The sequence below is a fragment of the Corythoichthys intestinalis genome, chromosome 3 (assembly GCF_030265065.1).
Source record: "Corythoichthys intestinalis isolate RoL2023-P3 chromosome 3, ASM3026506v1, whole genome shotgun sequence".
NCBI classification, from domain to species: domain Eukaryota; kingdom Metazoa; phylum Chordata; class Actinopteri; order Syngnathiformes; family Syngnathidae; genus Corythoichthys; species Corythoichthys intestinalis.
Window position 1 is genome coordinate 64,807,893 of NC_080397.1, and position 26,125 is coordinate 64,834,017.

Consider the following 26,125-nt stretch of genomic DNA (forward strand, 5'->3'; position numbering starts at 1 on the left):
GCCGTATATACGCAAAATACATGCAACCTGCAGTTTCTTTTGCTTTCGACCAAGAACTGAGACTGTTATATGTCTATATCTATAAATAATTCAGGGATGTAAGCATTTATTCACAAGAATTTTTGCCAGACAAATTCTGTTTACGCCAGGCAGCTGCTAGCCTCATTCGCTAACAGTATATAGTGTATAATGATTATAAAGGGCTATTCTATTCTATAATAAGTTGTGATTGTATATAGAATTTATTAATAATCTATTTACATATTATTTAGAATTGATTCTACATGTTTTCCCCAAGCACTCCGTTTCTGAGCTATTTATTAGCTGTTGAAAAGTTGCAGTAAATAAAAAAAAAGTTAAGTTGCTATTTTGGTCAAGAACCTATAGCCTATATGTTAAATATTGCTATTGATCCTGAAAATATTGGTGATTATCTCTGCATTTGGTGATTTTTGTGCATCTAGTGTAAAATCCGAGACTTTTATAGCCATTTTAAGTTGTTGTAATTATATAAAAAATAATGAATCAGGATTTTATAAGCGAACGAATTTGAATTTTTTGATGCCGCTGCTCATGGAGACTCATATATAGCTACGGTAAATGCCTATTTTGGGTTTAGGTCGGTAGCAGCTTTGGTTTTGAAAATATTTGAAGTTTTTGAAAATAGGCCCCCCTAAGAGTCTGCCCCGTTTCCTGTGTCATGTCAATAGGTTGTGATGAAGTCCAAGTTTTACGAGTGGGAAAGTTAACTTGAAACTGTAGGGCGGGGATGCATGTTTCAATTTGTCGAGCTTTTAATCATGTTATGTGGGCGTTCCCTGGTTCAAAATCTTCTCAGACAGATGGCTGACAGGTGCCTCACATTCAGGACTAACAAAATAAAACCACAGCTGTCTCACTTTCAGTACCTCCAAAATAAAACAAGCCCAGTCATCACCCCGTTGACCTCCGTGTGTATTTTTAGGGGTCTGCACGTGCCCCGTGAGTGATATTAGGTAGACTGTACAGCCGTTCATCTCCACGTAGGAAGGCCGGAGCCTGGGATTCAACCTTTCATCTCAAATGCGAGGCGAACGCGCTAAACACTCGCCACCATGCCGCCACTTTATTTTGGACAGCTTATAAGGCACGGAGAATGACATGAAGTTAGCAGAAAAAAAACATTCTTTTCCCCTGACTTTCTGATATTTTCTTCGTGAAGTTAAAAGGATGATGTTGTCATGGGTCATATACAACGACGAGAAGTTACAAGCTATACAAAACATGACGCAAAGTTGTTTTAGAGCTCGCAACATGAAAATAATTCGAAAAGAAATGATACTATTTCATTAGAGGATGACCAATATGAGATTTTGAAAGGCTGATGCCAATTTTCAAATCATGAATTCAACCGATTGCCAATGTTTAAAGCTGAGTTTGTAAACTGATACTTGCGGCCGATATGCTTTTTTTTTTTTTTTTTTAAAGAAAACTAATTGAAACATTAATGATATAAATGTCTATATTAGCAGTTCATTTTTTCTTCTACAGTGGTATATCTACTGAAAGTTTCAGCTCCCAGCCTTTACTGAACGTAACGTACAGTGGTATGAAAAAGTATCTGAGCCCTTTTCTGCATAAAATCACCATCAAATGTGATCTGATCTTTGTCAAAATAAGACAGATGAAAAAACAGTGTCTTCTTTTACTAAAACCACCCAAACATTTATCGGTGTTTATATTTTAATGAGGATAGTATGCAAACAATGACAGAAGGGGGGGAAAATAAGCAAGTGAACCATCACATTTAATATTTTGTGCCCCCGCCCCCTTTGGCAGCAATAACTTCAACCAGACGCTTCCCGTAGCTGCAGATCAGTGTGGCGCATCGATCAGGGCTAATCTTGGCCCATTCTTCTCTACAGAACTGCTGTACTTCGGTCAGATTTTTGAGATGTCTGGCATGAATCGATGTCTTCAGGTCATGCCAAATCATCTCAGTGGGTTTCAAGTCTGGACTTTGATTTGGCCACTCCAGAACATGTATTTTTTTCTTCTGAACCCATTCTGAAGTTGATTTACTTTTATCTTGTTGCAGCATCCTTCCTCTTTTTAGCTTCAACTGTCTGACAGATGGCCTCAGGTTTTCCTGCAAAACGTCCTTTTTAATTCATTCTTCCATTAACGACAGCAAGTCGTTGTCCTTGCCCTGAGGCAGCAAAACAGCCCCATATCATGATGCTCCCTCCACCATGGTAGGGATGAGGTGTTGATGTTGGTAACACCATTTTTCCTCCACACATGACGTTGTATTACTCCCAAACAATTCAACTTTGACTTCATCAGTCCACAAAATATTTTGCCCAAACTTCTGTGGCGTGCCTTTTTGTGAACATTAAACGAGCAACAATGTTTTTGTTTCGACAGCAGTGGCTTCCTCCGTGTAGTCCTCCCATGAACACAATTCTTGGCCATAGAGTTGATGTGTGCACAGAGGTATTGGACTGTGACAGTGATTTCTGTGAGTCTTTAGCAGACACTCTAGGGTTCTTTATGACCTCTCTGAGTATTCTGCGCTGAACTCTTGGTGTCATCTTGGGTGGACGGCCACTCCTTGGGAGAGACGCAAGAGTGCCAAACTCTCTCCATTTGCAGACAACTTCTCTGACTGTCGATTGATGAACATCCAGACTTTTAGAGATAGTTTTGTATCCCTTCCTAGCTTTATACAAATCAACAATCCTTGATCACAGGTCTCCAGACAGCTCTGTTGAATTCACTTCAATTCAATTTTATTTGTATAGCCCTCAATCACAACAGAAGTCTCAAAGGGCTTTACAGAGGCAATATGATACACAATTAGAAATGAAGCAACAAAGATGAATAGATGCAGTTCAAGTCCTGGGTATCCCCTATCCTTAAGACCGAGCCATGATGCACATCAGTCAATGTTTCTCATCCAGACAATTCTTACCAGGTCTGTGTTTTATAGTGGGCAGGTCAGCTTTTAAAGCATTCATCACCTGACTTCAATTTATACATGTTTGGGTGGTTTTAGTGAAAGCAGACACTGTTTTTACATCTGTGTGATTTTGACAAAGATCAGATTACATTTGATGGTGATTTTATTTTTGCAGAAATATGATGAATTTCAAAAGGTTGAGATACCTTTTCATACCACTGTATATACGAGCGGTCGAACGATCAGCACCCAAACAGGCAACGCAAATTCTTTGATTATATCTGCTATATAGTAGCAAATGGCCAATCTTGAAGATAGTCCATATTGGCCCGATATATCGGCTGACCAATATGTATTCGCATTTAACATTTATTTTTCATTTAATCAATATTGCAAGACAAACGGCACGTGTCTGCTTTGGAGGGGGGGGGGGGGGGGGGGACACGTCCTCAGCGTTTTCGTTTTCGTCAACGATGACGCTTGTGAAAATAATTTGTCATCAAACAATTTTTACGAGATAAAAATGTATCTCGGGAGACTAAAATGTGACGATATGAAAACGCAACATAGTTACTGTCATATGTTCACAATATGTCACACGTTGTACGAGTCGTTCGTTAGCCTGCATCGCAGCAGTGTTTGGGTTGTGTCACTCATGCTTCTCTCTCACAGCAGTGGTTAGGAAGTCTTTCAAGCTAGGCTGCGCGCCAGGCTTGCTTGTTTTCAAACACTCAGTAAGTTTTGTTTTCTCATCTTGGTAAGAGAGAATATGCTTTAGCCTTCAAAGGTCTGTGCTGAGTCATCATCACACACCAAATGTAACCTTTAGCTCAAGGGCGTTGGTTTGCATAGGGACATAACAATGGCAACGTTTCAGGATGCTCAACTTGTCCCTACCAACCTTTAAGCAACTTTATTTGAAATATGTAATGATTATAATTGATGATAATTATTAATGATAATAATTTATAATGTCTTCACATATGTTGTAAGAATAGAACTGACCCTTCCATTATGAAGTGAATTACTGTATTTTCATTATGTTCAGACTTACATTCACCCCTTTTCACTTGCTGAATGTGCCAGTCCATTTAGACCCCTCAAACGCACGTTTGATTGGCCGATGACTAGAACACACAAACACGCACACTCACACAACCCTGACAGAAATACATGTCAACATGCCGCCTCCTCCACCCCCTTCAAAGAAGAGGGATTTTAGAATTTTTTTATCAGCCCGCAGCAGCAGCAGCAGCCACTATAAGTAGATGTCAGTGTTGTGGAGGTGGGGAACACGCCACTAATTTGACTACTGAAAGTCCGACCTGTATCACAGTTAGCATAACATTAAACTGTGTGAACTTGCTAACCTGCAAAACTCGAGTAGGAAGCAGCTTAGAAATAAGTGTCCCCCTGTACAGTATGTGTTTCACTGTGCATTTATTTGATCCATCATTCATTTAAAATATGCAGACATTCCCCTCCCCCCAAAAAATAAATAGCACACACCAAAAAAACCCACTGCAAATTTCCTTTATATGACGAAGGGGGATTTCCCCCAATTTCTCCCTTGGAAATAACCATTTTAACTTTTTTCATTTTTACGTAGGCATCAGCATATTCGTGAGGAATGTAGCCCTGACCCCCCATTCACCCAATCTGTTTGGTGTTATTAATGTCCCGTCCCCAGCAAAAAGTGTATATGCAGGTTATGCTGTTATGGCGTCCCTACCAATGTTGAGACCAAACCTATGCCCTTGCTTTAGCGTTAGCATATAGAGTGGCGTGTGTCCTCCTCGGGTAACTTTTTTTCTCCGTGCCGTTCGTGGCGTCCAGCTGGTTATAATTCATTGAAAATAATGTGTATCGGCATCACCAAGTTGGCGTTGTGCTTTTAGACGCTACAATATGTGCTCGTCTGTCAATCTTCATTCCAAATTGTTTTACATTTCGATTAAAACTTTTGAATTTTACAGACGAAAACAACATGAGTATTCATCGACAAAAACTAGGCAAAGATTTGTATTTTCCTTCAAAAGACGAAGATGAAAAGGGCTACTAAAAACAACACTGGTCTTCAGCAAAATACTTTTTTTTTTTTTTTTTTTTTTATTATTATTATCATCATCATCATTATCATCACCATTTGTCGTTGAAAATAACTTTTACAGCAGAAAACACATGACTGAAAACAGCTGCCATTTCACGGAACACAGTACGGGAAGAAGGATGTCATTCTGTGGTCTATCTTTAGCCATAACATATATCAAAAATCAACACAAAATAACAAAACTATTGCTCCCGGGTGTTGTTTCATGTGACATTTTCTGCTGTGGTTTAATGAGAGGGGAAAAAAAGGTTTGGAAAGGAGGCGGTACAACGACATGGGACAGATGAGTGATGCTTGTTTTTCCCCCCCCCACCAAATAAAGGATAAATATTATTGAAGTACACCCCCCCCCCCCAAAAAAAGAAAAAAAAAGAAAGAAAAGGGCAACAAGAGATCATGCATGCAGGAAAAAAAAGGAAAAATATAAGTCAACAGTGGTGGTGGTAATTTCTTTTTTTTTTTTGTGGTGACAAATAAAGCACAGTCAAGTGCTGCTATCAAACAAACACTCTTTTAGTAGCAATCTGTTCAAAGCATAGGCAGGCAGGGTTTCCCAAACAAAAAAAGTCATTACTGCGATAACAAAATAAAGAACAATAACTATTACAGGACACATTGTTGTCACCCGAAATGTTGAACGGATAAAGCCGTAATATTGCTGGTGGTACTGTACATATACTGTATATGCTAGTGATGTCCCGATCACCCGAATCCGCCGGGTTACTCAATTTTGAGGATCTGCCGATCCGAGAGCAGAAAAAACAATTTCCGCACCACAGAAACGATCACTCTCGCTCGTTGCTATTTGAACGTTAGCTTCCCGCAACAGCCGCATGTGGAATATTTTGTTGCCCCTTAACATATAAAAACAAATAAATCCATTTTAAAAACCCAATTTTTTTCACCCGATTCCAATCCTCCGAAAATTTGGCTATGTGGCCCGATTTCCAATCATGCGATCCGATTAGGGACATCCCTAAAATATACAGTTTATCAGTGGTTCTTGATCTTGCTAAAGGTAGCGAACCCCACGAGTTTCACATTCACCAAACACATGAGATTTTTTGTCAAATATTTCTAAGCTGGCAAGCTCATATGGAAGCAAATTTCTACCCATTTTGACAGCATGTGTTAAATCTGAATCAACAAGTCTTTTATACCTTATATCAAGTGCAAGTCTACCTTCCACTGAGCAAAGCAGTTTCTGAGGACTAGCAAATGAAAGAAAGTCTTTACATTTGGGGCAAACCATGTACAAAACCTTCTGTAAAATGTCACTTTGCCAAGATTTAGACAGTGCACGAAAATGGGACATTGCGTATCCTAACCTTCGCCGAACTCGAGACTAACCCACTGAACCCCTGGGGCTCGATCAAACCAAGTCTGCTCAAGAACCACTGAGATTATACAGTATATAACATTGCTTTAGTCACATTTTTACCACGCGTTTAGTAGAAAGTTGTACTTTTTAAGTAGGGTTTAGTGTTGTGGGTAGGCATGTGCAGGTTACCGGTTTTAAGGTATACCGTGATATGAAAACGTCAAGGTTTCAAAACCGAAAAAAATTTCCGTCATACCGTCCCTATGCTATTAGCTATTTTTTATGTCCCAAAAATGCAGGGTTCAACCGTAACCCGTTAAGTTTTTGCTTAGTGTCAGTGTTGGTTGGAGGACATAAAACACCTGAACTTTTTCCCCCCTCAAAGAAAATGAAGTCGCTGGTATGGGAGTACTTCGGGTACAGGAACGGTACAGACAGTTGCGGCTTAGGCGGGCCAACCGAGATGTAAAACTTGTTTACGGGGGGTGGCTACCAATGAAGGCAATATCTGCAATATTATTTCACATTTATACAAAATGAAAAGTTTGTAAACGCTGTCATGAATGTTTCCAACTAGCTCCAAGAGTTAACTCCAGCATGTGTAGTGTGTCTAGCAGTGGTAAAACATACTTGTTAACGATGCAGATAACATGGCTAATTAGCACGCCAATTTAATTGTATTTATAGTATTTTATTTTATTTAACTTAACATTATACTTGTACTTATTCTACCAATTTGATAATATGTTAAAATAAAAATTCTGTTAAATAGAGAAGTTTTTTTTTTTTTTTTTGTAACCCAGAAAATAATCAAAACAAAATATCTTAGAGCTGTAATTGCAATATCGGGAAATTTTTGCATAAAGTTATCATACCGTCACATGCCTAGTTGTGGGGATTCAATCACACAACAAGTATTTTTTCTGAAAAATGTTGAATCGTGACAAAATTGTTATGTATTTACTTTGATACAAGAAAATATTCTTTATTAGTTTGTGTTGCAATGCTGAATTTTTTTGGACTTCCAATCAGTTTTTACAAGATATGTTTTGCCAATACCGATCCGATCCCAATATTTTTAGACCGGTAAAAATAATGCAATAAATTCTATATTTTGCGTTAAACCAAGCTCTGAACGTTACTAGAATTCGTTTTCAAAGAGCAGTAGTCTCACTCAGCGGACATATTTGCCTCGGCAGCAGTCGAGAAGCACCGCGGTACTGAAAACACGCCACTACCGGATCGGATCCCATCTCGTCACCAAATCTGATATGGTCCGACACTCCAAAAATAGTATCCGTATCGACTCCCTAGTTATCATTGTTATGAAAAAGTAGTGTTGTTATAAGAATAGTCACATTACTAAAGCCATCAAGTTATTAACATTGAACAAGATCATTCAATTACAATATATTTTGAGAAAATAGTGTTTCATGAGAATTTTATTTTGAGAAGATGTTGCAACATTTTTGAGAAATGTCCTACTTTGGGAAATAATAAATTGAGTTTACCTGCCAAGATCTTTTTTTTTTTCTTTTCTTTTCGCAATGTTACAAGAGACTCTTTTCATCTAATATTTCTAGAAAAATACATAAATAGAATCGAGTCTTGACTGAAGAAAAACGCTCAGGTCTTTTCTTTAAAAGTCGTTAATTTATGTTTTACAAGAATAGCATTATACAGTTCCAAGATGAAGACAAATCTTTGTCAAAAAAGGGGGGAAAATATTGTGGTTTTCATCAAAGTTGTGGATTGCCAACTCCATAGACAGCATGTACTTTCTTATCCAATATTAACATATCAAATGTTACAGCACATACATTACAGCACTAGAACATGAACACCCTGCCATGATCCAGAATGACCCTCGGTTTGGGAAACCCTGCTTTCTGGGAAATAAAAATCTTTTTTTAATAGGCCACTTTTATAATAAAGGTCTTACATTTCTGAGACGTAATTCAATAAAACTCTTTTTGAAAAATAATTCTATGTATACTTATTTTTAAATACTTTAGTACAGCACCCTTGTTGTGTCCCCCCCAAAAGCACCTAATCTAACAAGGACCACAATAAACCTGAAAATTGGGGAGCCAATCGGGTGGAGGCTTGTCATTAGTTAGCGTGGATGTCACGCGCGCACAAATAAAACTCCCACAGGACTGGAGAGCCCCAGAAAAAATTGGGTTGCGCCAATGTTGTCAACTCTGTAGTCAAAATGACCTTCCCAAGGCTGGGGTAAGGAGGACAGCCATCGTTTTGTTTTTTGCCGGTAAAGTATGTGCTTGCAACCCTTTCACAGAGGAATGGACTCTGTTGCCAGGGATCCAGAACCTACTTGAGTGTTTGATTTGCTCTCGAGCAGAAAGTGGAACCTCGGGTGTAAATGAACGCCAGTTCGTCACCAGGGGTGGGGGGCCACAAACTTCAAGTCAGGTGAGCTCCTCTGATTGGCTCTCCAGTAAAGAGCATCTTCTGTCTGAGACTACAAGTCAGGTGAGCTCCTCTGATGGGCTTTTAACCAGGAAATACAACCGCAGTGATCTGTCTTGAGCTGAACTTCTATCAAATGTACAATCAATGTATATTTATTCATATATAGATATTCTCAATCAATAGAGGCATCTCATATACAGGACTTTTTCTAGAACATCCACCTAAGCTTTTTCTTGTTATATAGCACTATATAGACACTAAATTCTCAGTTTTAGATATTTCATTTGACTTCCGCGTTTGAAAATAGTTCCGATTCGTCATGCAGGTAATGGTCGCTCCTCTCTCTCGCTCTCGTTTATCTCCCAGCTGTTGTCATCTGGAGTATGAAAAGAAACAAAGTTATCCGTGAGTCGTTCGTCCGTCAATCGTCGTCCACGTCGTCGCCCTCGGACTCCTCCGCCGGGGCCCGGCGCTCGAAGCCCTTGTCCCGGTGGCGCTCCTGGATCTCCTTCATCTCCTCGGCGTAGCGGCTGAACGCTCCGCCGAACTTGGCCCAGGCCTTGAAGGGTATCGTGATTGAGTTCCTGTAGCTGGGCTTCACCTCGCTCACCCGCAAGAACACGCCGTACTTGTTGGAGCCCACGTCGAAGAAGAAACGCTTGGAGTCCACCATGATGGAGGTGCCCTCCGGGAGGTCGCCGTAGCCCACCGCCCCTCCCGCGCCGACGCCGGCGGTCAGCTCGTCGTCGTCGCCGCCGTAGTCGTCGATCAACTTGGCCAAGGCGTCGCGGAACTCTATCAAGCCCTGGGCCGGCAAGGCGATGGTCTGGCCGGCCTGCATGCCGGGGATGCCCCCCGCGCCGACCGAGAAGCCCGGGCCTCGGTTGACCGTCTGGCGGATGCGGAGGAAGCGACCCCGCTGGTTCTCCTTTAGGTCGAGGTAGTATTTGCGATTCTCTCTCACCAAGAACTCGCTCTTCAAAGCCCGCCGAGGCCCGCTGTCATCGCCGCCCGCCGACTGGGCGATCTGCTCCGGAGTGCTAGGCCCCAGCTGGGCGTAGTGCTCGATGAAATCCCCGAGGTAGTCGCGGAACTCGGCCGCCACCGACATGGACAGCGTCAGCCGACTCTTGGAGCCCCCGGCGCCGACCTCGGCGATTTTAATGAACCGGCCTTTGGCGTTTTGCTTCACGTCAAGGTAGAAGCGTTTGTTTTGAATGTCCAGCCGCTTCGAAGCCAGCTCCTGCGTCTCGGGCTCCCGCTGGTAATGCCCGAAGCCGCCGCCGCCGCCGCCACCGCTACCACCTCCGCCGCCACCCCCTCCTCCTCCTCCGCCGCCACCGCCGCTGCTTCCTCCGCGCTCACTTCCACTGTCCCCGTCCGCCATCTTCGCCACCAGCAGCCCGTCTCTGCGTATCTTTGACCCCCACCCGCTATGCGAGCGCTAGCTCGCGGAAGAACGAAATCGGACGCCGGATATTGGACGCTGGTTGGGCGCCACGGTTGCCAATCCTTGCATAGGTTCAAATCTTGCCTTTCTGTTCGTGGATTCCCTTGCCCTTCAAGTTGAACGTTAACGCCCCCCCCCCCCCCCCCCTCAGTGACGCCGCAGCGTGTATCGCATTTACGTTAAAGTGAAGTGTTACGCAACAAGAGGGTGTTTTAACAATTTAGCAGTGTTTATAGCTGTGCGCTAAACCTGCACATTTGAAAAGGCTTCGTATCCACACGTGATATACACAATTATCAAGTCCTATAATGTGTATTTTGTACATTTTTCAGAAAATTGTGCCCCAGTCTAAATCCTGCCTACTTGAAAGAAATAACTGGATACTGAATCCAGATTGGTCGTCACTTTTGCCAATCCTAACGAAGCTTCCATCTCGTAATGCCTATTCGCTGAGTACCTTGTCCGTCAAGTGCAACGTCATCGACCCTTTTTGAGCCGCTTTGCGTTTATTTTATTTACCGTCGAAAACGACCACGTGCTCAAGTCGCACTGTTTCTTTTTAACACTGATGTACAGTTTTAGCTGTCAAGTTTTTTTTAAATGGACAACTAAAATATTGTATTTTAGGACAAAGGAAGGCCTTCCGGGCCAAGTCCCGTCTACTCTAGGTACTGAATACTGATTGGGCTCCACTATTGCCAATCTACCTCATATTAGTTTATTTGTACTTCCATTGGCTAATTCTGTTGACTGTCGAAGTGATTGTGAACGCCCATTGGAAGTACACTCACGTTCCAAGAACCGCCTACCTGACGTGTGCAAAAGACAGGCGGGAGTACAGTCGGTTGGGGGGATGGGAGAACACTGTGCAAACTGCGCGCTGATTGGTCAAATAGAAGACTTGGAGGAACAACGCGCAATCTGGTTGGACGCCTAGGCTCCCAATACGACTTTCCTCACAAAAAAAAATACTTGTGAAAAGGGGTCGTTATTGTTTCTTAACCCTGGGAATTTATCTGAAATAATCGCAACCATCTCGGTGCGTCAATCAAATCAAGCAGTGGAAAATGGTACGTACGACTCAACTAGTATAACAAGCACGCAGCGGGACGGAGGTGTACTCATGAAAATGAATATTCCTCGTAACTCGCAAGAAAGTCCCGCTTAGAATTACTAGGTGTTTGGCTAACTGTACCCGCTATACTGTTAGCATGAACGGAGACGCCTAGAGTCCGAGATCATATTCTAAGTGTTATTTTCAAATGGCTTTTCATTAAAGAATAAAGCGCACTTTTATTTTATAACGGTTTTCTGTTACATTACAAAGGAGATTTTGGGTTGGCAACTCTGTTGGTTAATATTTTCATTTTAGGTGCTGCTACATCAGTTTTGAAGTGTTGCATTTATTAAAATCGACAAACATTTTTGTGTTTTACAATTTCATTTGTCCTAGGAATTTCCTAATCTTATATATATTATTTCTAGTTTTATTGTGTATTTTCTGGTTACAGTACTTATTTTTTATATATATATAATTTGAGGTTTTCACAGCTGTCACAATCTCATGCTAATACAAGTGCCACACTTGTCTCACTACTGTATAACAATCATTAAGTATCATTTTGTAAAGCTCCAATTAGTAGTAGTAGTAGTGTAGAAAGTTGTGCCTAGAAAGCTCGGCGTGATCATTCATTTTGCTTGCGATTTCACAACCAGAATTGCTTGGAGAAAAAAGTGTTATGTGTTCCTTGATGCATTGTTTTGGGTGGGAAAACAAACAGCCAGATTTGAGTGCCAACTTTGTTTTCTTCATTCAAACTAACAAGTGTTTTGTGTATGTTCCTGATAATGTGAATGAACAATATCTACAGGCTGGTGGCAAGGCAGGAAAAGACAGCGGTAAAGCCAAGGCCAAAGCGGTGTCCCGTTCACAGAGGGCCGGTTTGCAGGTGAGTGACTCGTAACATCCCACTTTCAGACAGGAGCCTTAGACAGGGGTCGACAATATCAATATTTAAAACAGTCAGGGCCACCAGAATCCTCCAACCACTGGTCCAGTGAGGCCAGGAAAAATAATGCGTTGATTCAAAAAAAAAACCAAAACCTTTTCTCATGAATTCCCAGTGGTTTCATTTTTTTTTTATGATGTTACACTATCCTGATCAAAGACAACCTTACAGTCCATGCAGCCAGCCGTTGCGCTTCGTGAGGTGTAAACACCTCGTTCGCTCGCTCGATCGCGCGCAACCTGATTAATGCTGCTAGTTGATTGTCAGTATCTCAGTATCCACCTAACGTTGTACTACAAGACGACATTTTTCTGAAAACCCCAGCACCTGGCCAAGCACCAGGGGGAAAGAAAGACCACTCAAGAAAGAGACAGTTACCGGAAGAGTTGAGGAAAAGCGAAATCCAATATGAAAAGAAATGTTTCAGCCCCAGTGCCGAGACAGCTGGAATTGGCTTGGCTCCGATGAGACAACAAATACTCGAGTAACACGAGTTTAAAAACTGATCCGAGTAATTTTATTCACCTCGAGGAATCGTTTAATTTTGCCAGCTCTAAGCATCCAGTTTTGCCCGGAAAACGCGCTGACGTGCGTAGAGGAAGAAGCAATAAAAAATAAAAACTTACGGCAGCCGACAGCCACTACAAACTAAGCCAACATTGCTAAAGACTACGCCTGCATGATGCTAGTTTGGCATCAGGTAGTGTCCGATGCGTCTCATAGATATAGCATGCATTTAGGACTAGATGCGAAATGACAGACTCGGCCGCGTCTGGGCAGCGTTAGTAAACAGCCGCCATCTTTAAGCAGGAGACTTCTCATCGCCAATAAATATAATGTTACTGTCCCATGCTCACGTAACGTTAGCCCTTCGGAGGGCTAGGTTTCTATTGATTATGCCCACTGTTGATGCATGGCTAACGTGTCTTACATACAGGCTTTATTTAATCTGTAAAAACATAGCGCTGTAGAGTGATGAGGGTGTAAAATGAAAACATAATAAAGCTAACTGTCAGTTTTAGCTCAGTAGTCATTGCTGAATAAATGTGCTCCAATACAGCAGGTATCATACATTTATTTTGAGCACTGCAAAAACTCCAAATCCTACCAGTACTTACAGTTTAGACTAACTTAAAACTTAACTTAAAAATAATATAAAAAGGACACAAATGGAAACTAAATTGAAACACGTGGGAAAAACACATAGCTTTCAAGTGATGTGTGTTATCAAGTGTAATTACATTTTTAGGTAAGAAATATGTTTATATATATATATATAAAGGTCTAGAAGTTTTTTGAGTGAAAGCAGTGAATTTTTTTTTCTAGTCACATCTTAGATGCAATTGTTGGCTGTTTTCAACAATGTACATCGAAAATAAAGACATTGATTGACTGAAAAATGGTTCAATATTGGATTAAATGTATTTTTTTCTCATGTATATGTAGAATTGCTCTTTACCTAAAAAAAAAAAAAAAAAAAAAGGTTTTATCCAATTACTCAATTAATCGATAGAATTTTCAGTCGATTACTAAAATATTCGATAACTGCAGCCCTAGTTTACTGTGAGGTGTGTAGATCAATGCCCACATATGCAGACAAGTAAGTTAGAGAAAAGTGAATGAGTATGAAACCTATAGTATGAATATAACGTGTGATAATTCATCTGCATGATAACGTTGTGGCATTAGCAGTGCAATGACAGTGACATCATTTCAATGCAAACTCGAGTAATGGTGACAGTTCTTGGAAAGAAACGGTGTCTGTTTGTTTTGGCTGGTAGCGCTTGGAAGAGGTTGAAGAGGTGGAAGCTCTGGGTGTGTCTATAGTCTTTTATAGCGTGCATATTAGAGCATAGGCTGATTATCGTCGCCGAAATGTGGAAATCTGACATGTACCTGCCTTTTTTTTTTTTTTAATCCGACCAGCCGATAGAAAGAATCGATTGAAAATTGTTGTTTTTTTCAACTGAGATGCACTAGTATTCACTAGAGGTGGGAATCTTGGGCACCTAACGATTGGATTACGATTCAGAGGCTACAATTCGATTATAAATGGATTATTGATGCACCCACCCAGCTATTATCTGCTAGTGCTGTACATTAGTTACAAAAATCCTCTCAAGCTCACATAAACGACTATTTCAGTATCAAGTTAACAGTTCAAAACAGTAAATAAAGTACCCAAGTCCCCATTCTGTATCAGCAGCTTTAATCTACATTCAATTCATTTAATGTTGTGAATCAAGTTGTTAAAATTGCTCCCGTTATTTCCCTTCTGTCTACTTTTGACATGTCAAAGTTTTAAAACTTTTTTAAAGATAGATTCAAGTCAAGATTTTGCCGATTTAGGGGTATTTTGGATAAAAAGTTTATCAGGTTCGCTTGGAAGGTTTGCTACAACAGCCTTCCAGAGAAGTCTACGGCTTTAAGATGGCGGCTGTTTACTAACGCCAGCAAGTCTGTCATTTCGCATCAAGTTTTCTACACATGTGCTGCTAACGCCGCTGTTTACTTGACTTCTTTCAATCATCGGAATTTGGATGTTTGTGAATCGTTTTCGAATCTTCCACGGCCGAATCGCGACTAATCTAAGAATCGGAAATTCCGTACACCTCCAGTATTCACTCCGTCCTCTGATTGGTTAAACGTAGTGGTAAATGAAGTTGCATTTGTATTGCGCCTTTCCACCTTTTTAAGGCCCCCAAGGGGCTTCACTCTATATCCTCAACTACATATTGTTGTGACGCAGCACCAGGAGCAACGTGGGGTTCCGTGTTTTGCTCAAGGATACGTCATCAGGGCTTTCTTTTCTGTGGAAAAAATTCTGAGAGTTATTTATTTAACCTTTTGTTCAACTTTATAAGATATGTTTCTGAATCAAGGAAACTCAGGTGCTTCTCATTTTCTATTTGTGTGATCCAGTAAACATGCTTTAGGCATTTCAATAAAGTTTGCATTGTTCACTTTTTTTTTTTTTTTTAAACATTTTTACTGCAAATAAATATCAACTCCAAAAAAATCGGTCATTGGCCCCTCAAACTGCTAATAATCACTAGATCTCTAGTGGATATATTTCGATGTAGCTTTTAAAGGCTAAAAAATGATTGTCCTCCTCCACAACCTCTAGTTCCCAGTCGGACGTATCCACCGACACTTGAAGACCCGCACCACCAGCCACGGTCGCGTCGGAGCCACCGCCGCCGTGTACAGCGCCGCCATTTTAGAATACCTCACAGCTGAAGTGAGCAGTTTGTGTGGGTGTGTTATTTTGTGTGGTGGCGTCCTTTGCGCGCGCGCGTATGGTTTATATTTGAAATGTCTTCTGTTCTTCAGGTCTTGGAGTTGGCGGGCAACGCGTCCAAAGACTTGAAGGTGAAGCGCATCACTCCTCGCCACCTGCAGCTCGCCATCCGCGGAGATGAGGAGTTGGACTCGCTCATCAAGGCCACCATTGCCGGCGGAGGTGAGTATCGCACGGGCAACTCTCCGTCCGTATCGTTCAAATTGTTCCTTCCGATTTGAAATGGTGGGTCTGGTTTAACGTGTGCACTTTGCGGCGATGCAGGCGTCATCCCCCACATCCACAAATCCCTCATCGGAAAGAAGGGCCAGCAGAAGACCGTGTAGAAGAGCGTTTACCGGACTGCCATCCTCAGACCAGAGATTTGTTTTTTTACTATTGTTATGATGTCGTCGATGATAGCAAACCAAGAGTGATTGTTTTGTGTTTGTGTTGTTCTTTCTACTTACCCACCTAACTAGAATCACTTAACAACTAAAAATGTTTTGTACGCTTGAGCGAGGGGAGTTGTGGATGTCAAAATGGAGACGTTGAATATATTTGATTGGCCTGCTCTGTTTTATACTGAAATTGTTCAAAAGTATTTTTTTTTATATGATGCCAATTTGTTTTGTGGTCATTTCCTGTAACGGCCAAAATGTGCAGCGGTGCTTTGGTACTGCACAAAAAGTATTTGTTTTTTAGGTCGCTGAAGTGAAAAGAAATCACGTTTGCTTACATGTATTTTAAACTTGAACAATGTGATCACATGCCCCCACCCCTATGTGACATACGTGACACACATATATGTATTTTACACATTCAAAGTTGCTATTTTTACTTAACCTCAGCAGGGCTTTGACACTCAAATGTACTGTCTGTGCATACGCGCAACTTGAATCAAATGCCATGACATTCTTGTAATGAACGAGTTAACTTTTTTATTAAGCTGTGTTGTCTTTTTTTGTCTGAATAAAGCACCCTTTGTATGCAATCTGGACTTGAGAGATGCTTTCCCGTATGCAAAGAATACTTTCAAAATGCTGAGCATTAGTTTAAAATGATAATAAATGATCATTTAGGAGCAAAGCGCTGCATTTAAAATGTCATTTTTGAAGAGTGCCACTGGCCACTAGGGGGCAGCGCCTGCCTGCATCAATATCATTCCTACTGGTGAGGGGAGAATCAGTGGTGTTATCAGCTGTTGTGTTGCTCCTGCTGGTTCCCTCGTGAAGAAACACCCTCGTTGTCAATAAAAGACAATTCTGAATTGACAGCGAGGGGTGTTTCTTCAATTTTAAGAGTAGTTTTACCACACCATACTTTTTCCTTGAGTAGATTTGTGAAGAAGAAAGTCGAGAAAGACCGCTACTCTTACTTCGCTAGATTGGAGTCCTCCTTTACACACCCGGATATGATTATTTCCAACCTGGAAACAGTATAACGCGCATGCGCCAAGTCTTCAGACGGCGTAAACATGGCCGCTATAGGCGACGGTACAAAGGAGGAGATGGCGAATTTGAAGAGAAAACACGATGGGGACGACGTGGCAGCTTTAGGCGACGGTACAAAGGAGGAGATGGCGAATTTGAAGAGAAAACACGATGGGGACGACGAAGCGCTCCAAGCCAAGATAGCCGAAAGCGAGGTCGATCACAATACCGGCGTAAACCAAACAAACATGGCCGTTTTAGGCGACGGTACAAAGGAGGAGATGGCGAGTTTGAAGAGAAAACACGATGGGGACGACGAAGCGCTCCAAGCCATGACGGCCAAGATAAGCGAGGTCGATCACAATACGAAGGTGGCCAACCACTACAACCGGATCCAGGAGGTCGGACTGGCTGCAAGGAGTCAAAGTCGCATCTTTTACATGCGGAATTTCAACAACTGGATTAAAAGGTTTTTCTATTCTTCTTTTCGTCAACAATTTTAATCAAGCGGGAGTCGTGCTGGGCTGGCTAATATCAAAGTAAATCCCAAAAATGTACTCAAGTACAAGTCAAAAAAGTATTCGGTGCAGTGTTTTCCTTTTATGGACGAAATACATTAGTCTGAGTTAGGGTGACCACTTCCAGAAGGTCAAAATGGAGGACATAGTTGAAAATGTATATTCCGGAAAACACTCAGGTAACTTAAAGTTCCGCTCTGAGACCCCCCAATTTGGCCAAAATTGTCCGATATGCATGTGTGATACATCATTGGAAAGCTTTAAATGTCAATTTTCTGGGAGAAGAACAATTTTGAACAGGAGGGCATTTTAAAAAAATAAACAGCGAAACCCTGTCTGGGGGTTAGAGCTCGCGAGAGTACAATTAAAGACGCCACGACTTCAACGAGATATTATCGCGTACTTACCTTGTTTCGATCCCGAAACTGCATGTAGCATCGATCACTGAGTGTCAAAACACAGCTGTGAATGGCCACAGCTGAATTTTGGGGGAATTTTATGGGTGAAACACGGTCATATAACAAGGGTCACGATGCAGAAATCGCAGACATCAAGGAGTGGTCGAGATTTTCATATATTTAGTCTTTTAATGTTTTTTTTTTTTTAAATTTTTTTAATTTTTCAATTTTCTTTGTTTGGATCGATTATTTATCATCTAACATATCGGAGAAAATGCAACAGTAACAAAAAAAATCAAAATGAAGCGATAGTTATCAGGTAGATATCTATGACTTTTTTACAGACGCTATTTTCTTCGTGACATAATTTGTTTAAAAGTTATGCGTGTGAATAATTCCTTAGTCTTTTTTTTGTTCTCTACGAAATATTAGACATCAATTCATTATTCAAAGCTAGAGATGACAGACATTTTGAATAATATAATTAATTGTCTTTGTTTTATGGCTGGGTTGAAACAAAAGCGGTTGCGCGACATCTGTCAACGGGGGATTTCAGTGTAAAACGGACAAATTGAAAATAGTTTGAAGGCTTAATGCGCCATGAATCTGCTATGGCAGCATATTGTTGTATGAAATACAACAGTTGTTTTGGCTTAAAATACAGCAGTTTCTTTTAAAGAGGAGTGCAAGAGCAGAAACTTGTTTTTTCAGTCTTGTCTGTGTTTTCTGCCATATAAAACATTCACACTCATATTTAGGCGTTTGTATGTGTAACCATAACATTCTGTTGTCGTTAGAGGATTGGAGGATAGATTAGTTTCCCCCTGAGACTACGTGATGTCATTTCATCATAGCCGTAATTTTGAATTTGTCCACAGACAAGATTCGTCGTCGTCGTCGGAATGACAGTTGTAGTCACACCCCACGAAAAAAATCCTACGTCAGAATTTTGTGGATTTTCCACAGTCTGTGTGATTCATCATACCGACCGGCGATGAGCAGACTTATATAACGGGGTCAAATTTGCTCAGGTAATATCGCGGCATTGATCGAGATCCTATCCGTCCTCAGCGTCCTTATCGGCGAGACCGTGGAGAAGGTTCGCGACGCCGGCCAACGGCAAATTTCTGTCCTGGACCTGGGCTGCGGAAAGGGCGGCGACCTTCTCAAATGGCGCAAGGGCGGCATCTCTCACCTGGTGTGCGCCGACATCGCCGACGTTTCGGTGGAGCAGTGCCGCGACCGCTACGAGTACATGCGGAGGAAGGGTCGCGGCGACCGCCAAGCGTTCAGCGCCCAGTTCATCACGGGCGACTGCACCAAGGAGCGCCTCGCCGACAAGTACGACCGGCCCGACCTGACGTTCGACATCTGCAGCTGCCAGTTCGTGTACCACTACTCGTTCGAAAGCGAGGCCAAGGCCAATATGATGCTGAGGAACGCCTGCGAGCGTCTCAAACCCGGCGGATTCTTCATCGGAACCACGCCGGACGCCTACGAGCTGGTCAAGCGGCTGGAGTCCTCCGATTCGCTCTCTTTCGGCAACGACGTTTTCCGGGTGTCTTTCCGGGAACGGGGCCGATACCCGCTCTTTGGGTGCCAGTACCACTTCAACTTGGAGCAGGTAAAGTATATAGCTTCACATTTTTCTTTTGCTTTGGTTCTTGCACCGTCCTGTCACTGAGGTGGGGAGTCACTCGTTACATTGACTTCATTTTGGGAGAAAAAAATCAACTTTTTACCACACAATGCCACACTTTTGACATGAGTCCTTGCTACTTTGGGCTACGCTACAGTTGGAAAGTCCCTTTAGTTTTTTTGCAAGCGCAGCAGCTCCACCACTTTCGTCTATGAGATGTCGCAAAAATAATCCACGATACCGATCGGACGTAACTGCACAGCCACGTGACCACGCACGAGCTTGCGGTCGGAAGTCCTACCGCCGACCCGTTCCATCACGTGGCATCTTTGAAGTGCCGTCAACAATGAATGTCCCTCCCAGGCCAACTTTTGGGATAGCGATATTTGATATACAGTATGCTGCAGCTATCGATGAATCTATTATTTAGTTAGTTGGAATAATCGAGTCATCGGATGACAAACATTTTATGCCTTGCAGAATACATTTTTGGATATGTCGGACAAGAAGAAGAAGCGAGTGTTTAATGCTTGCAATAATACTTATTTTGGCCTTCGGACATGACACTTTCACAAGCGTTTTAAATGCAAACACAAAATTCCTGAGTGTTTCTTCAAACTATGCAAAATTGCACTTTTATTTCACAAGAGCAATAAAATGCATTTAAGACTAACTTCAAACATCTGAGCTTAGCTTCAAACAGTATGAATAAATAAATAAATGAGGATCTAAGTACAACGAAACTGGCTAACTTGCATAACAAAAGTCTGCTTGCTTAAATGCTATCAAATGACAAAGGTTTTTTATTTTTATTGTTCTTTTTAAACCTCTTAACAAATTGCTTAAACACATATTCCCACAAAAAAATCTAAATATACTTCTGAACTAAATTGCAAATGCATAAAACAAATATATTAGCTCAAACAAAAACATACCTTATGTTGTTTTTAACAGGGAGCAGCTGGATTCAGCTATGTTAGAGGAGTTCTGGCATATTCACTCTTGCCACTAGAAGGCAATGTGTCCACCCAAATCAACAAAACAATGCAACACTTTCAAAACTGAAGGAATGTGACCTTTTAGCCAGATTGCCGGAAACACGCCAGCCGAACTGCCGGACCCGCACACAGCTCCAATGACCCGGGCCAGCGGAATCCCGGCCAAAAGGCCGAACTCCGCGCATTCACCTTAGTCTTAACCCCTTGTACTGACTCCATTTTGATAGCTGGAAAAAGGCTTCGAAACACGAGTTGACAATTTATTCAGGTCGACAGCGATCAAACGGAAAGGCAAAACAGCAACAGACCCAGGCGAGGAGGCGGACTCATTCCAGGGTCACCATACCACAAGTAGAGGTGCAAGATAATTATCAGTCCGATAATAGGAATTATGACGTCATCCCAATAAATCCGATAACATAATATATTATCGGCCCTATTGATATTTTTGGCACGGTGTCGGAATGGGATTTGTGCGTTTGTTTCCACTCCTGTTTTTCCAGTATGCAAAGGTTTGTTACTGTCTTTGTTTTGTTCATTATAATAATGTTCATGCCATCATGAAAATTCTGGTTCGGTCAAAGGCAAGTCTAAGCTGAATCAACCACTAGTATTTTTTTACCTACAGGTGTTCAAAAACTCGGGTGAATATACATTGGAAAATTATATACCGTATTGGCCCGAATATAAGACGACCCCGATTATAAGACGACCCCCTCTTTTTCAAGACTCAAGTTTGAAAAAAGACTTTTTGAACACCAAATTAATTTTTATACAGAAACGACCACGGAAAGCTTTTCTCTGACTGTGAGCATTTTTTAGGCGATCTTTTTGAGCTCTCCATCTCCGTACATTACACTCTGTGACACCATATTTCACAGCCGCTTTGCAGTTGTTTGAAGACACCGCCTCATTTATCACCATCAACTTGAAGTTTGCGTCATAACTTCTCCTCAGCTGCCGGTGTTCTGCCAAAATATGCTACATCGGCGAAACGTCCTACATTAGTCGAATTTGACACCTAAATTACTACCGTGCGCTCTAAACTTGTTTTGTTTAGATGCATACAGGAATAACGTACTAAAGAAATGCCTGCAGAAAATACTTAAATGTAGTTATATCAAATAAGGACGGTTTAAATACGCTACGTGACTAATGTGGTCAACTGCTTCAAAGCTAACACAAAAAAACACAATGGTTAAAAGTATGAGAGGGTAATACATGCAAAAAGTATCTTTGAGGCTGTGAAAAGGTTCTAAATAACTAAATAAAAACAAAAATAGTGAGTACTCACCGCTTCCAACCGATGTGCGCATGCGTGTGAATGCATACGCAAGCGCCCTGAGCATTGTGTAGGACGTTTCGCCGCGTAGTAAGGAATGGCCGAACACCTGTTAATCTGGCCAATCTTCGACCCACTTTTCTCCAAAGTGTCGCGAAGTTTCTCCATTTTTGGTTATCTCTTCTATTACCGGTATTTTCTTCTCTTTTCCTTCTTACCACTTTCTTCTTCGTGTCAGGGGTTCGCTTTGGCCGCCCGAGTCGCGTTCAGCATTCGATTCATTGATGACTGGCGCCATCCAGCGTCGTGAATGGGTATATGTCTAGGCCGCAGTTTTTTTTTTTTTTTTTTTTTTTTTTTTTTTAGGCCGCAGTTATAAGACGACCTCCTCTTTTTCAATCTTATTTCAGTGCAAAAAACATCGTCTTATATTCGGGCCAATACGGTATATATATTATCGGTTATCGTATCTGTCTTGAGGAGCAGGAAGTTATCAATATCGGTTTCAAAACATGGATATTGTGCACCCCTAATCACACGTCAACAAAAGATTCCCGAGGAAAATGACCACAATTAGTTCATCATTCACTCTCTTTGAAGGCTCTCGCGGGTCGGGCTGTGGGCAGGAAGAAGGGTGTGTTTGGGTCTTCTGTTGCAGATTTGGGCGGTCAGGTTCGTGTGTCATGGTTAATGAGGCAACTGAGGTGGGAGGATCGGTGCGCCTCACCGTCTGAGAGGCGCTGAGCTATCAAACTAGTTGAGTTCTTTTTGTTATTGGGTGTTGTGGTAGTACAATACGTCCCGCCATTTGTTCTGGACTGTCCTGAAGAGCTGATTGCAGGATTTGGGGTTGGCAGACCTGAGCTTGTAGATTTCTTGCTCATCACCTGATAGTCAGCGTCAATCTTGCTCAGTCGGCTGCATCACTCACGCGTTGGGCTTCCGTGGTCGGAAGGCATCATGTATCTCTTATGCCCTATGTCAAATATATTCTGCTTGTTTTCCTTCAACTATGATATAAATGCTATTTATTTTCAATTGGGTACGTTAGAGGAATACAAACAATCAAACAGTAAATACGAAAAAGGATACTAATACTTCAAAACAAACCATTACGACGCCACTCTTAATTAAACGAGTCCTCGATGCGGCAAAATTTGATTCAAAGCTTTTTTTTCTATCAAATTACTCGAGGTAATCCTTGCAGCACTAATATGGTCACACCCCTAGTAACTATGCATATTTACTTTTGTAGCCTACGCTCTAAATTGTCCAAAATGTACTTCATTTTACACAAAAACGTATCAGTATTTCAGTATGGAATTTTCTCAGTTTTCCCAATTGGGCACTACAGGTGGTGGATGTCCCGGAGTTCCTGGTCTACTTTCCGCTTTTTGAGCACATGGCCAAGAATTACGGCATGAGCCTGGTGAGCAAGCAGCGTTTCTCCGAGTTCTTCCGCGAGAAGGTCAAATTGAGCCACCACCGCCACCTCATGATGAAGATGGCGTCCCTGGAGGAGTTCCCCGGCGAGCGCGACGAGCATCCGGCGCCCCGGGACGAAGACGAGGACGAGTACCGGCACGCCCGCCGACACCGCGACCGGGCGGGTCCTGCCGGAATCTGTCTGGGTACGCTCAGCAGGTCTGAGTGGGAAGCCGCGAGCATCTACCTGGTCTTCGTCTTCCAGAAGACGTCCTGATGGGAGGTCGTATCCCAGAATCCACTGCGAGGAACAGAACCCCAGACATTAATATTAGGGGGTAGATAAAAAAAACAACACTCATTTCTGGCCACGCCATAGCAAATACTAGTCACCACAGGAACATTTTGACCAGAAAATGCTCATTTGTATCCTTAAATGAAGTATAATGTGTGCACACACACAAAGAAAAAAATGTGGCTTGAATTTTGGGACAACGACTACAAAATAATCAATTGTGACCACAACATTTAAGGGGCAATCTTTTCGTTTTATATATCAATATCTGGAATTGTGGAGTGCGTGCTCACTTCTCTGGTTTAAATGACACTACCTGATGTCAAGTTTTGTTTGTTACATTTGGACTCATTTCCAAAATGAGGTGAAGCTTGACCGGGTGAGGATCTAACTTTATCAACGTCCGATAACGGTAGCTGACTGAAGCACTCATGTCATGCCAAAGCAGAATCACAAATGTGTTTGTATGCGTGTTGTCACCAAAACACTTGAATAACATTCTCAACATGGATTGTAAGCTTGATTAAATGTAGCTCTATCATCTAAGAAGCCCTGTCTTGATATTTACTATTAAATATGCAGTTTTATTTGGATTCTTTGTTCTGTTTAACATTATTGTTGATGATAATATGAACACATTTTAATTAAAGTTGTCCGATCATTTTTTAAGCAATATCCCGATGTTGGCCAACTTTGTCGTTTACCTAGCATAGGTATTGTGATGCCACACGGGATACTTTTATCATGATAAATGTAACAACTTCAAGGTTTTCCAAGTTATCATTCTGTGAAAATAAGAAGACCGAAGCGCCAAAATAATGTCCAATATAAAGAAGATCAATTGATTGTTATTGTGCTGTGCTAAGCAGTTGCACTTGATACATACTGTTGCTGAACGTACCGTGTGAGAGTGGCAGAAGCCGAGACACGCGGACATCGGGACGGCTGTATCGTGAGTGTCGCTCTTCCGGGACGAAAAGTCACGAAGGTGAGAGCGATCGTGCCTAATTTTCCCCGATGCGTGCATTATATACTACAGTTCGCTCGAGTCGGTAGGGAGCTACCCTGCCACTATGCTTTGCTCCATTTTTTCTTTTTTAACTTACATGTATACAAGGATCTGTTGCACAAAACAGTTGAGTTGATCAAAAAAATGAGACACTAGGTTATATTATCATTGCAAAATAAAAGTAACAACAACCTATATAACATAACACGCAGCATCACAACCCCCCCACCACCACCAAGAGGGAGGTATTTCCTCTTCTATTTGTACAATTAACGAGTGTGCTTTTTGTCCACGTGATGCCATTTGAAGAGTTCAGTTGGCGCAACTTTTTCAACAACTCATTTGCAAGTGTTGCTGTGAGATAAGCTCTCTAACTGGACCCGTGTCCCCTTGGTCTCGTGTGAAAGCACCCTTAGATGAATTTTACTGGGCTTTTGCACACAGTCTTAATGATGTGTTTTATGACTTTTCATGGGGACTATTTCTTTCTGGTGACGCAGTAATATTGTGGGATGAGTTTAGAATTCATTTTATGTGTGCTCCATGAGTGATTAGGGTCTTTCCCTCGGTTAAAAAATCTCCAATCATCTCAATTTGGAGACACCTATCGGTCAGACGAAGCATAGCTGCAGTGCTAAACTGTGACTCGCACATGCACCATGGCTGCTATGGGGAGAGATTTTTACATGAACTCTTCAGCCAAAATATACCTTGGCGCAAGACGATGATAAATGGTAAAAAAAAAAAAAAAAGATACCAATAGTTCCCTATATTGTTTCAATTCGTTTTATTGGCTAACATTAACTAGTGGCAGATATTATTGGACAACTATAATTGAATTTTTGGAATTGTTATGGTGAATTTGACTACAAGTAGGCTATGCACTCACTGTATCTCCAATGCAGTTCAGCGACTGGGCAACCTGCCCCGAGTCTTTGAAAATAATGGAACCCGCCCAATCCGGCAACGCTGGCAGACTGCCCGGAGGATGAATAAATACATTTATAGATGAATACAATGGTCATCAAAACAACTTTCCTGAAATAAACAGTGGTTACGGCCTCTAAAGTTGATTTTTGGTTTTCAGAGGACTGTATTCAACTTATTGCTGAAGAAATGCTCCACAATGCCAATTTGGAATTTTATGGTTGACATACCATGAATGAACAAGAAAACCACTACTGGCGAGTATGGCATGGCTAACATGACCCGAATGTCAATAGTTATAATAACATGCAACGGCGTGACAAACCGCACTCCCTAGGAGTTGTACTGAGAAATGTAGACACCGCCCCCAGTGGTCGGTAAAATGCCATGCACTTCCGGTTTATTTCAGGATCGGAGATTCTTTCGGTTGGTTCCTGGCATTCCTGCCTGCTCACAGGTATGTTACCTCTCTCAAACATTGAATTGAGTATCATTATGTACGTCTACTGCAATATTTTTTATCATTTGCAAAATTTGTAGTCAAGTGAATCATGTCGCCGTACCACTCTAGTCAGGTCAGGACCACTTGACTCACTCTACACAGCTTCTGTTTTGTTTGGTTTGAATGCCATTTGTTCTTGATGGAGTAGAGCTACA

General features: G+C 41.7%; 4 protein-coding genes across 5 annotated transcripts in view; 3 read left to right on the plus strand and 1 right to left on the minus strand.

Annotated features, from left to right (window-relative positions):
* Positions 1–8,005: 8,005 nt before the first annotated feature.
* LOC130913363 (transcriptional activator protein Pur-beta-like) lies at positions 8,006–10,381 on the minus strand. Its single transcript, XM_057831927.1, has one exon. It carries the CDS (start codon positions 10,190–10,192, stop codon positions 9,227–9,229), a length of 966 nt encoding a protein of 321 aa, XP_057687910.1. The 5' UTR covers positions 10,193–10,381; the 3' UTR covers positions 8,006–9,226.
* Positions 10,382–10,487: 106 nt separating this feature from the next.
* LOC130913364 (histone H2A.V) lies at positions 10,488–16,544 on the plus strand. The gene is made up of 5 exons (XM_057831928.1): positions 10,488–11,325; positions 12,127–12,204; positions 15,392–15,505; positions 15,598–15,727; positions 15,830–16,544. The coding sequence occupies exons 1-5, from the start codon at positions 11,323–11,325 to the stop codon at positions 15,889–15,891; spliced, it is 387 nt and encodes a 128-aa protein (XP_057687911.1). The 5' UTR covers positions 10,488–11,322; the 3' UTR covers positions 15,892–16,544.
* A 218-nt stretch (positions 16,545–16,762) lies between these two features.
* rnmt (RNA (guanine-7-) methyltransferase) lies at positions 16,763–24,081 on the plus strand. Its single transcript, XM_057831930.1, has 3 exons — positions 16,763–17,446; positions 18,965–19,517; positions 23,167–24,081. The coding sequence occupies exons 1-3, from the start codon at positions 17,022–17,024 to the stop codon at positions 23,512–23,514; spliced, it is 1,326 nt and encodes a 441-aa protein (XP_057687913.1). The 5' UTR covers positions 16,763–17,021; the 3' UTR covers positions 23,515–24,081.
* Positions 24,082–25,849: 1,768 nt separating this feature from the next.
* The window catches only part of LOC130912777 (uncharacterized), a 29,462-nt gene continuing 29,186 nt past the window's right edge, over positions 25,850–26,125 (plus strand). For both annotated transcript variants that reach the window (XM_057830799.1, XM_057830800.1), the window contains exon 1: positions 25,850–25,925. In XM_057830799.1, coding sequence (XP_057686782.1) covers positions 25,851–25,925 — 75 coding nt within the window. In that variant the 5' untranslated portion in view covers position 25,850. The remainder of the gene's footprint in view (positions 25,926–26,125) is intronic.